The sequence below is a fragment of the Chelmon rostratus genome, chromosome 11 (genome assembly GCF_017976325.1).
Source record: "Chelmon rostratus isolate fCheRos1 chromosome 11, fCheRos1.pri, whole genome shotgun sequence".
Taxonomy (NCBI): Eukaryota; Metazoa; Chordata; class Actinopteri; order Chaetodontiformes; family Chaetodontidae; genus Chelmon; species Chelmon rostratus.
The window spans coordinates 10012218-10025377 of NC_055668.1; the positions used below are offsets into that span (position 1 = coordinate 10012218).

At 42.9% G+C, this 13160-nt stretch overlaps 1 protein-coding gene across 2 annotated transcripts in view; it reads left to right on the top strand.

Annotated features, from left to right (window-relative positions):
• mcu (mitochondrial calcium uniporter) overlaps positions 1-13160 on the top strand; it is a 56117-nt gene that overhangs the window by 18447 nt on the left and 24510 nt on the right. Inside the window, exon 2 of one of the 2 annotated variants that reach the window (XM_041948119.1) lies at positions 4602-4715. In XM_041948119.1, the coding sequence (XP_041804053.1) occupies positions 4602-4715 (114 nt within the window). The remainder of the gene's footprint in view (positions 1-4601; positions 4716-13160) is intronic. The other variant, XM_041948120.1, reaches the window with a different exon arrangement.

The window sequence follows — 13160 nt, forward strand, 5'->3', positions numbered from 1 at the left end:
GCTTGTGTAAACACCCCGCTATTTGTTGCCGCGGATCAGGTGGTGCTCAGGTGTCAAAAGCAGCAGACTGACAACATGTGAAGCATGACGGATACAGAGTTGGTGGATTTGAGCTACCTGAGAGGACCACGAGCCCTGCAGAGTTTAGGTTTGACATGTCTGTGATCGGTGGAGATTAGTCCCTGAGCAGCAGCAAGCTCATAACACACCATGCCATAAGTCAATCTGTAAATCAATACGCGGCAGCCAGCCGGCGCTTATTTTCTCACTGCGATGAGGAGTATGAAGCACGTCCCTGCCTGTCTGAGTCCTGAAGGTGTCACATGTGTTGTGGCTCAACTTTTGATACGTGCTGTATCATCAAAAATGAAAGAAATGCCACTCAGTCTACAACCCCGATTCCAAGCAAGATGGGACGCTGCAAAAAACATAAATAAAACATAGTGTGATAATTTGCTAATCCTTTCTGACAGACATTTAGATTTTGTATGCAAATGATTTTGCACTACAATTAAATTGATGCTGTAGGCTTCAGCATCTTTCAATGGACAAGCTCTGCTTTGGAGCACCATGTTGTTCTTGGTGTCTAAAAAAGCAAACAAAGAATTCAATTTCCAAGACTTGTGACGGCCATCTTTGTTGACATGCTATCCTGGTTCCAGGTCTTTGAATCTTTGCCCTCATCTCAGATTTTTGCATTGATTCAAATGATGGGAAATTGACACTTGGTGCAACGACAGGGACTGCTCTCTAAATTGGCCTTTATCCTGCACTTTGGCTTATGCAGCATGGCTCCATTCACACTGGTCCGTGTGGACAAAATTGTTGAATACTAAAAGATACCAAGTTGATTATATATTGTAAAAGAGAAAAATCTGCTGCTACCGGTTAATTACCCAGCACTTGTTTAAGTTATCCAAAGCTACATACGTCTGGCTCTAGTCAGTGGTGAATGCTTGGAAATGCTCTTTTCTGCTGGCTGGGTAACTTTGGGGATCTTTTTTTGTTCCATCTGAGTTGCTGCTTTGTAAGCAGAGAATAAGTCTTCTCACCTGTTTGTTGCTTATTGTGTCTTATCCTCAAAGAAAAGGCTTTGTCAGTAGGGACTTAACCAGCTGGTGCCTTTTCGTGTCAGGAGAATAGAGGAGGTGTGTTTTGAGTGCATATACATTCTGTATGATCCTGCAGGGTGTGTTGTAGTTGGTATCTAGAGAGAGCAGCTGTTGTCCTCTGTGGCAACCTAATCAACAGAAATAGACGAGACCTCCCCTCCCTGGGCTGCAGGCCAGTGGTGCAGAGAGGTCACAGCAACTTCTTTCTTCTTTCTAGTTTCTGAAAAGCTTGAATTTATCACTTTTGAAATTACACTAATGCCTGGTGGAATCAATTAATTTACTTGTAAAACCTAATTTTTAACTTCCAGCTTTGGCTTTGAATCCTTGAATTGTGTTTTATAACTTTTTATAAGGTGACATTCATTTCAGTCCTGTTGCACATTAAAGGAGCACCGGTGTGTAAGATTTAAGGGAATCTATTGGCAGAAATGGAATATAATATTCATAAGTATCTTTTCATTTGTATATAATTACCTGAAAATAAGGATTGTTGTGTTTTCATTACCTTAGAATGAGCTCTTTAGATCTACGGAGGGAGCGGGTCCTCTTCCAGGTCCACCATGTTGCACTGCTATGTTACTACAGTGGCCCAGAATAGGCAAACCAAACACTGGCTCTAGAGAGCTCCTTTCTCGCTAAAGCCACCAGACCACTTGGTTTGTCACCACCAACTCTGGTCTGGATGAAATACAGAGACAGAGGGCGGACATCAGAGAAGCAGCAGAAACAGCGCGTACAGCCGGAACATTTTTACATCTATCTCAGGAATTATTTTCACCGGACAGACTGGAGAGATTTAAATATGTCAGACTTCAACAGATTCCTGATAAAAACACAGTAATTACCAGATAATGAAAACTCTGGTAGTGTGAGTCTTGCCAACAATTTAATTATATAATCAACTTTTTAATATTCATTGACAGCCCTGTAGGTAACACACTAATGAATTGTTTTCAAATCAAGTCAGCAAGTTACATTAACACAATCACTGTGAAATTGATTGATGAAAAATTCCTTTGTGTGTGTTTCCAATTAAAGTAACTGTTTAAGTTAGTCCAACAATTCTCCTTTATTCAGGGCTCTCATTAATTTTGCAGTGTTTATTTCATACACCTTAGGCTCACTGTTATTGCACAGTAAGCAAAACCTGTAGTGTTTTTTTGTAACAGGAACTTATTGACCCGCGCAGCTGTAGTCTGTGGTTGTAATGCTGCAGCTTGAATTCACTGCCAGAGTGAAAATGAGTCAGTTTGGTTGCTTGGCAGAGACCTAGTTTCAGTAAATATCCCACATAACAGCGTCAAACAAACATCTGACAAATGCTGCTCCTCCTCCACAGTAGCAGACCTGAGCAGGCTCTCTTGGCAATTCATTGACACTTTTTATCATCACTGGAGTCTTGATTACAGGCCACTCCTGTGACTTCTATGCCTGACTTGTCATAGATAAGGAGAAGGCAATAATAGTCCCGCTGAAACATGCACTCTTAGCACCAAATTCCATCTTAATGCTGAGGATATTGTTTTTAAAAGTCACACTTAGTTAACGTTAAAAAGTCTATGTCAAACAATTACGAACAGCCGAAAGTATATTTCATTGTCCTCAGCAGTCGTTTCTGGAATTAATTCTGCTTGTTTGCAGTTGCCAGAACTGAGAGCCGGTGGGAAAGAAATGTCTTCGATGCTGCTTATCACAGCGCCTCTCCAGGGTGGCTACTTAGAGCTTGACTGGTCCTGAACCTCCGCACGTCCGCATGCTGAGAGGGAAAAATTCAATAATAAAAAAAAAAAAGTCAAACCACGCTTTAGTCTTCTAGGATATGTATTTATCAGAGAGAAGCTACAGACCAAATTCACCGAAGTGTTCCTTGTGTAAAGATGCAGTATACTCTGCACATATATTGCTACATCTCGTGCCAGCCTTCTTATTATAGGCTATTTCAGGGATTACTATTGACTAAATAATATATATGTTACATTTACTGGCAGCATGGTGGCTTAGTGGTGAGCCCTGTCACATCACAGCTGGAGTCCACGAGCTGTGTGAGGCCTCTCTGTGTGGGGTTGCATGCATGTATTAAAATGTTGTTTTTATACTTTTGCACAAGGTATAACGTGTAAATTGGTGAGCTTTAGAGGTGCCGTAGTTTAGACTGAACCTGTTGGCAGCCTTTGCGCTAAGCTAACCGGCTGTTGGCTGCAGCTTCATATTCATATTCATGACTGAACATCACCTCTTTGTAAACACTAGTGCAATGAGTATTTTAAATTTTGAACAGTTGACAAATACACAAAATTTCAGAGAAGAATGAAGTCAAAGCTCATATGTGGTAAAAATTACTCCTTGCAAAAATGTTATTTAAATGCAGGTGCTGAAATTGATTTATTTTATTTTATTGTTTGCACCTGCAGTCCTCCACAACAAACACAAAACAAAACTCTTGTTTTAGATCTGACTAAATCTGGTCCTAATGCTTTCATTTTTGACAGCGTTGCCTTGATGGTGGCTGGTTGTGAAAATGCGATCTTCATGCCTGACCTTTCTGGTTGTTATTGCTTACTGTAGACCGCCAGGAGCTGCTCTGTGGAGTGTTAAAAGTGCTAAGCAGCTTGTATTGTAAAAGCGTCAGTGATCAGACCACCCCCAGGGGCTAAACAGGTCCACATACATGAGTCTAATATGAAAGGTTAATGGTTTGTGGTAGTTGCTGTTAAATATGTACGGTCGAGGTGCTCTCAGTGTTTATGATGGGAGAGTATACCACTTTTATTTCCATCTTATCTTTCCTCAGTGCTGGGAGGCAGGGAACATCTGAGTGCACACGCTAGCTTGAAGGTGAAAGTATTTTAGTCGTTCCAGTCTACCGTGACCCTCTGTCATACACCTGCCCACACACACACGCACACACACACACGCACACACACACAGAAAATTGAAAATCTCTCTTTTTCCCCAAACAAACCCACGAATGCTCTCATCCAGAGACATCAAAGCAATCGTATTTTGTGCTTTCCCTCTACTATGATAACAGTCAGCCTTTAAGCAACCTAATTCATGCATAGTGGATAAATAGCATGCTGCTAATCCTTGGTTAGGTGTGGAGCAGCTGCAGGCTGGTCAGATCTTTCTCATCTGATGGACAGGCGCAGCAGCACAGGCTCCCCAGCCTGCACAGGAAGTTTCACACGATAGCAGCCCGACTGTCTCGCGCTCACAACTCCGACCACACGGTTTGTTCGAATTGCAAAAAGGAAATTGCCCCGGCCTGTGACGGGAATAGCAAATAAAACCGCCACTTTCATGCCTCATTATTTTAAGCCTCTTTTTAGCTCATAGTAACGTACTATAGCTCCTGATGGTGGCTGTTTGGGAAATAGCATGAGGTTTGCTGTATTTTCCATTTGGGCTGTGATTATCTCAAATGCTCCTAGCTGGCGATGATGCTCCCCGACTTGACATTTTTGTCTGCTTGTGTCTTTTCTTCAGCAGGAGGTACTGTCTGCTACTTTCACCCGTCAGGCTGTCAGGAGAGCACATGGCCTGCGGTCATCAGCCCACTCCACACTCTTCGCCCAGCCTCCCACTGCCCTGTCTCCACAGGTTAGTGTGTCTGCATGCATGTGTGTGTGTGTATGCTAAAGCAACAGTGAGTGATGTCTGTATGGCCTCTGGAGCAAGCCAGAGTTAATAGGTCAGTGTGTGTGTGTGTGTGTGTGTGTGTGTGTGTGTGTGTTTATGTCTTATTGATGTGGAGCAGCATAGTCAGCACTTTCTGACACCTTCATCACCCTGCTGGAGTTTTTAAAGTCATTTGGAAAGGTCAGTCAGAATGTTGTTGCATCATTACGAGGCCAAGATTTCAGATTGTTGTAGATATCTGATCAATAATGGCCGCCTGGGTGCTGGCAGTCAGTGTAACCTGCGTTAGATTCTGACAAATACCCGGAGAATTTCAGCAGCAACGCTTAGTTTTATCTTTTAAATGCTCAAAGAATAAAACTGAGCTACACCCCACATTCGAAGCATAATGCTTTCTCTTGGCATCCTCAGTCTAGATGTATTTTTGAATTGATAGTGACTATTAAAACTCCTGTCATCCAAATCCAAATAATCCTTCACCACTTGTCCCTGTTTTGGCTACAGGGAGTGATCTGTTGTTGTTTCTATCTTTCTCAGTTTACCAGTGATTAGCATGGGAGGCCTATTTAGCGGAGAACCCTTTGAAGGTTGATGAGGTCACTGGGTGGCGGCATTTTGATAAAGCCATTACCAGGAGAAATCTATTCAAATGTATTCAAAAAAACCCACTGTTCAAAGCAGCCTGAGCGCCGGGGTGTCGTTGCTTTGACTCATGGTTGTTGACATGAAGCGGTGTGTGCTGCCACATGGCGCCAGTTCCCCATCAAACCTGAATACAGCCTGCAAGTCAACGCTTTGACAAGAATGTGATCGGATTATAAACGGCAGCAAGTTTTGCAAATGCTTTGTGCCATGCAACAGTGGAGAACAAGCTGTTTCCGTGACGTGTGGCTTTGATGTGAAAAAGCGAACTTATCCAAAGTGTCCCACCATGTCGTTTCACCTCAGCTCTCTTCTCTGTGTGAGAAGCAGAGACTTAATAGCCGTGTGTGCTACAAATAATAATTAGTTTCTTTTTAGGTAGTTTCTTTTTCTTTTTTCTTAACTTCAGCACATTTGAATTAAAGTCACGCAAGTTATCATCATATTCGTAATTAACTTGCAGATGTCTGATACAGTTTCCACTGTCTGGTACTCACAGGGCTTTCACATCAAAATTTGTTATCTGACAAAATACTATAATAGATGAGTCTGTTTTTGTGTTTGTGTCTCTTGCTGGGACCAGTGGTGTGACATCAATGCCAAATTAATTCCTTGCGCCGTTGTAAATTTGATTGACTATGGCCATCTGTGTTCAGATCACATTGTGGTGCAATCCAGTTTGATTTGCCTCATTGTCTTTCCCCTGTGGGGTTATGATGCAGTAACAGAGTTGTAGCAAGTTATTGAAAGTGCTGTGATGTCTGTTGCTTTCCGCCTGCTCAGTGTCGGTGCAGTTTGAAGGTTTGTGTGGTTCATACCGATGATATTGACAAATCACACAATGTTATCGAAGGTCTCACCTGGAATCTGCAGTGCATGTGAAAGTGGCAAACTTGTAAAGTGTCAATAGTAATAATAATAATAAAGTTTTATAGCCCATTCATGACCTTGGAAACAGCAGCTGACACGATGTATTTAGTAGTCTCTTCTGACGCTTTTGATCATATCACATCATCTTCATCGGCAGATGGAGTTTGACATCCAACATTTTCAAGATCCAAAGAGTTATTTGTCAAATACTTTTATATGTGCAGTGAAATGCAGGGGTGGCTTACTCTAGAAGATGTGCTCAAAGGCTCATGTGCAACAATTAATGATAAGAATAATGGTAAGAAATGAATAAGAAATATTTAGAATTTCAAGTTTTAAATGTATGTAATATAATTATTCAAGGACCAGCATCTAAGATTTCGTGGGATGTATCGACAGAATATGACAGAAATGAAGTATGTTTTCATTTTTGTATAATTATCTGAAAAAAATAATTGTGTTTTGTTACCTGAGAATGAGCCCTTATCGGCCCTGTATCGGCAGAGGGAGCGAGTCCTCTCCCATGGAGTCCACCATGTTGCACCGCCGTGTTTCTACAGTAGCCCAGAACAGACAAATCAAACACTGGCTTTGGAAAGCGCCTTTCATGTTTTGAGTCTCCTGCCTCCCCACTAGATGCCTCTAAATATAGTCATGTAAGTTACATTTTCACATGTGTATATTTCATGTGTTACATTTGTAGACAGACGATAAAGAAGATGTTGATTGTTTTTAATATGTAGATTACACTTCGAAGATTCTTTTTAATGGGCCTTGAAGTTGGATTGTTTTGGAAACTACTTTTTTCACAAGGTCCAGAACAATCTTTGAAAGTTTTCAGCCAACGTGAACATGACGGCCTTAAAGTGCTCCGGAAAAAATAGAAATTTGAACATCTGCAGGTTCCATGACAACATCACTCCAACTGCTGAAGATGATCATTTGACATGATTGTTTCAGACCAGCAACCGAATGAACTTTGTATTATAATGTGCATACTTCAAGTGAGTGTGCGCACGCATGTCTGCATGTGTTTATGTGTACGCGAGAATTCAGCACTCTTGCAGTATTCTGACACGAGGCGTCACATCAGTATCCTTCCAGCAGAACATGACGACCAGTCATAAGATCCGACAGAGGGACTTCTCGCCGCTGCCACTTTGTCCTTCATCTCTTCTCCAACTTGGCTTGGCTGGACCACAAGTCTTTGCACTTGGTATTCCTGGGAGTCACGTCCAGCTAGAATCCAATAAAGCAGACGCATTATGTTAAAAAGATCAGCTCAAGGTTAAGTGTGTATATTTTTCACCAGGAAATGCGCTTGGCCCACCAACCAGCTTGCACGGGATGAAATTTTTATGATGAGAACAGGATATTTGTTCTTTGAGTGCTTGCAATCCGTCTGCCGTGGATAGCAGTGCATTAGCTCACCTCCTCTTCTTTCCGTCCGTGCGTGTGCATGTGTGTTTGTGTGGTTGCGTGCATCAGAGCGGGTGTGTGTTCAGTGAGCTTTGTTTGTGCTGGTGGGTGCGTGCGTATTTATGTGTCATTGGGCTGTATGAAATGGAGACGGCAGGCACGGGTCTGTGCAGGTTGGGGGTGGTTGTGCGTTGAAAAATGAGCAGAGGTTTCCCTCGGACTGTGTTTACATTTTGCTGCAGCGGGCCGCACGGCGAGGCGTTGGGGGAAGGTCGGCGAATGAGAGCAGGGGAAATGTATACATTACTTTCGCTGCTGGGAAGTGAAAACATCAGCAGTGGGTTGGCCTCGTTCACAACGGGTTGAAGCAACAGAAGTGAGCGGGAGCCAGCCGATCGTCCCGAGTGTCCGTCTCCCTGCCACGTAGCCTCCAGAGGGAGAGCTGTTTGTTCAGAGGGCAGGGGAGGGAGGGGACATGGGGGCTCAGCAGGGACTGTTTGCCTTGCTAGAGCTTGTTGTCTCTGCTAGGTGGGTCTCAGGATGATGTTGTCATAGCTGGAAGATACATCAGCAAAAATGTTCAGAAACAGTAGAACGAAAACCAGGTTGTATAAACTTGTTAGCCTTGTAAACATGGTCTCAAACCCCGCCTGCCGCGTCGGTGACGATTGTGCCCTGCGTTGTTTTTAGTCAGCACTTCTTCTCTTGCCGTTTTTTTTTTTTTCTTTTCTCATTTCATTGACACCCCTCTCCCTCACTCCTGCATTGCTGCAGTACAGGCACTTGTCTCCTACTCGGCTTTGCCAGCACTCCCTCCTCTCCCCTCTCCTCCCTCCCCCCTCTGTCGTTCCTTGGCATCCATCAGTTTAGCTGCAGCTTCCCACGAGGCCTGATGGGTCACGGCTATACACACACACACACACACACACACACACACACACACACACACACACACACGCACAGAGCCACTCTCAGCAGCACTATTCATGCATGGACCTCTCGACCCATCTGCAGCTCAGCCTCCTACAGATGGGAGCTGCGGCAATGTGGAGAAGTTGTCAAATGTCACGCTGACGCATGAAGAGAGAAATCTAAATGAGGAGGAAAACAAGTTGTTGGTTTCTCTCTGGAAACCAGCCAATTCATATTACTCAGTGTGTAATAGTACACAAGAATAAATTGCGGGGTACATCGGTGCGTGAATTGGAGATGAGAGAGACGGAGCAGGAAAGATGTGAAGTAAAATAAGAAAATTGTCAGGATGGCAGCTGATAAGGATGTGGTATGAAGGTAGTGCAGGCGAGGTGGTGTTGCGACTGCAGAGCTCTTGAGCAAGTCACACTTGACAGGCACTTTGAACCTGTTCCCTGACTCATGTCCTCACCAAACCATGTCTACGTCAAAAGGAGCTCTGCCTTTGCCTCAGAAAGCATCAGCCCTGTCTTGTAATGTTCCTCCTGAAGGCAGGGAAGACATTGATCAGCAAGAAAAATAACATTGTTCAGTCAGTTCAAGTGTTTATTGCTCTTTCCTCTTTCTTCTAAAACGGATTTTGTCAGTAATCAACACCGACTTGTGCAATCACGCATTGTCCAATCTCTGGCAGGTGGGTGCAGTTCAAGAGCAGAACGAGCTGTTTTAAGCAGAGTGCTCGATGTACAGGCTTGCATCAGTGTGCTGAGGAGTTGGGAAATGGCCAGTTCCTGAGAAGAATGGCAGGTGTGTTACGAATAGAGCCATGAAAACAATTTGTCGCTCTATTTAAATGATACACTGAACTGCCCGAGCTAACACCCCTTTGCCCTCAAACAAACTGTTTCACTCTGAAGTTCCCTTTAACTGTTTCCATCTCACTCTCTCCTTTTATGGCGTTAAGTCAGCAGGAGTTTGTGCCATACCGTCCATTTATTCTGATTGGAGTTGCTAGTCCAAACTTGTAGCTCCTTGCCCCGAAGTCAGACTCAGAGAGGGATTTACTCACTTGAAAACCTGCCTTATTTTTAGTTGTATAATGTCACAAAAGAGGTTTTGAGAAATGTAGCGTAGAAAAGGTATAAAGGCTTTGCTGAAGTTGTCCATATATTTACTCTTAACAAATCAACCATCATCCTCTTTTATAGCGGCATATACCGGCCTGCCTTTTCCTACTTTCCATTCATTTGGATCAGAGGTTTTCAAAGTATGAGGCGTGCCTCCCCGGGGCGGCGCAGGAAACCGAGAAAGGGAGCGAGAAACGTGAGCGGAAGATTCTTGTGGGTGAATTGAGGTGACTTGCTGCAATGTGAGTCGAAATCCGTCTCCTTCTCGGAGTCATAACTCAGTCACATCTTCACACGCAGACACGATCCACGTATTTTTAGATTCATTGTGACTTACGCTTCCAGAGGATATCATTATCTCTGTCAGGAATAAATGTCAATAAACCCGTTTAGAATGTGTAGGGAAAAAGAAGACGTGCCTTTTAACTCGCCTGAGGCTCGCCATGTTTTTATGTTTTCTTCAGCATCAAAGTGACACAGTGACAGCTGTCTGTGTGTTCATGGTTAGATTGCAAAGAGAAACTGTCAGTAGATAATTCAGCATACTTTTAATGATGACACTTGCCGAATTGCCAAACTGCTAACAACTATAGACTAACAAATAGCAGTTTATACTTCCTGTTTACATCCCTCAAAGCTGCCAAATTAAAGCGACTGTAGTTCTAAAACTTAGAAGATGATTATCCCCAAATAGAGGTAAGAAAAAGAATGATAATGGGTGTGACAAAACCATTAATAATAATATTTTTCATGTTATGCTGTCAATATTTGTTTTTCATTACTAAAAGTCAGAATGTTCGATCGACACTGTTCTTATATACCTGGAAAAGTGACACTCTCCTCTAGCCATTCATGCAGGGGGCGTTTTAGATTTAGACTGATTCAGACTGACCCTGACTGTTGTCTCAGCCGCACCCTCAGAAGGAGACTGCAGACCTAAATGGCTGTTACTTAAACCGTGCCCTATCGCACACAAACACACCCTCATAAGTCGCTGACTCCATCTTAGTTGCATAACACTCCCTTTCCCTTCCAATAATGGGAGCTGATAAACTAGCAAAAGATTGATGCCTGCTTGTGCTGAAGGCCTCTCCTGATTGGTCTGTACAGTCCTGACTCTCCCAGTGGGACAGGAGGAAGAGTGGGTGAAATCTGTAGTTTCAAAGCTCTTTATTTTCTTTTTCTGTCTATGATTGGCAGGTAACAAAAAGAGAATTAAATGAGGAATAACAAAGTTGCTGGTGTGACCAGTTCTGTATGTGTTTGCACCTTGCCGCGCTGGTGTTAACAGATGGATTTTCCAAAGTTCAGCCAGTATAAACGCAAGTGTAATCCTCCACTCCACCTGAACAGCTGGAAAGCGCAAGCAGACTCATTCTGCTTTAATTAACCAAGCAGTTAATTAGGATGTTGTTAAGGACATTCTCATACAATTGTCTGTTTTGAGTGGCAATGCAAAGTGAGGGGAGTCGTCACAGTTGCTATCAGCTGATATGAAAAAAAGGAAAAGCTCAGACCAGGCTGATATTTCTGAACTCCACTTCGCTGAGTTTGTTGCCTTTTTTTTTTTTTTATTCACACACATTCACACACAGGAATGTGGGCTGCCGCATCAGGCAGTGGGGGGTTAAGTGCCTTGCTCAAGGGCACATCAGCCGGCTAATGGAGGGGGGAGAGTGGATACTCCATCACACCCAAGTTTCTCTGCCAGTCCGGTGGGGGTTAATCAAACCGGCGGACCCTCCGGTCACAAGCCGCTTCTCCAACCTCTAGGCCACGGCTGCCCCCTTCAAATCAAGTTGATTATTCCATCGTGGCACACAGATGCTGGTCGGCTTGGTAAAGCTTAAAACAGCCCGTAAGCCTGAGATACCATCGCTGTGTCTGATTACGTTATTGATCTAGTTCTCTGTGTAGTACCTTTCGCAGATATTGCACCAATAAGATTGCAGCAAAAGGAGAGCTTGGTTTATATTGAGGCTCTTATTTTGGCCTGTGTTTTCAGACTGTGGGTCTGCAGGGCGAGGTAAAAAAAAAGGCAGCCTGAATATTGGTAAATACAAATACAAACCAGTGGAGTTGGGATATAAAGGATTGGGGTGTGGAGACGATGTTGTGACTCCCAAATAAAAAAGATCACTACTCTGAAAGTTTGGTTTCAGAACAGTTAATTTAATGCAAAGCTAGTCTCTACGAAAACTTGTGTATTAGTTAGAGACTAAGGTGTTATTGTCAAGGAGAGACATCAGATTGTTCCTTTTCCTCACTTCCCATTGAATTTCTGTGATTGATCACAAAATCAATGTGAAGAATTTCAAGAAGAAAATGGATTTCCTTTCTTGACGTTTTCTGCCAGAGCTGAACAAGCCCAACTTTCATTGATTGTAACCGGCTCTTAACTCATCAGAGTCATCATTGCTGTGTAAAAGTTTATGCGTAGTCTTAAAAGAACAAGCAGGAATTCGGGAGAAACTGCTACCTGGTGGATCGACTTAGTACTCCCTCAGGCGCTCTTACACGTAGATGTCGTCAATTTGCGATGTTCGGTAGTGATGGAGAAAAATCTATTTAGTGAGTGTGATCTTTAGATTTTTAGCATGGATGATGATGATGATGCAGCAGTGAAGACAAGCTTTCCAGCACCACAAACGCTGGTTGTATCCATGAAACTATGATGTGTTTCACAGTATAAAAAGATGATGACCAATCTGATGCTTTAATCAGAAAGTGAAGCTGAAAACATGCAACAAATTTAAAAAAATAGTCAGAAATTCACATCCTTGCAGATAAAACTGCCTCTTTCATTAAACGTCTTGTGAAATCTTACAGCATCAATGTAGATTTGTTTGAAGGATGCCATAATTCATGTTCTTATTCAGGCCTAAGAGTTATCGAAAGACAGTTATTAGTGGAAATTAATGTCCTGCAACGAATATGCAGGGAAATCATTTATTGGCTGGTGCACAAAATGATTAATGAATGCACAAATAGCCCTGTAGCAGTATATATAGTTATACCTCTCCAGTCCAAGGTGCGTAACATTGCATAACATTATCAGCATTTCCAGCTGGGCTTAGTCACTCACCTGCTAACTTCCTCACTATATCTGCCGTAATTTCAGCCCTTCATCCTTCCCTCCGTCTTTATTTTCTCTCTCAGGTTTGCATATTGGCCAAGTTGGTAATTTAGCTCAGCAAGTTCTGGTCTACTATTTGCGTCTTACTTTCTTGTTTTTACCATCTCTTCTTTGACTTCACCCAGTCCCCCTTTTGTCTGTCTTCTTTATATTGCAATAAAAGGCATACGCCACACACAGCTGCTTTATCGATCTCTTTTTTTTCTATTGGCCATCGTCTCTGGGATTAAAGGCCTTGTTATATTGTGAAAGGACATGCCTCCTTCCCAATAATCTTAACACAAGAATTTTCTGACAACC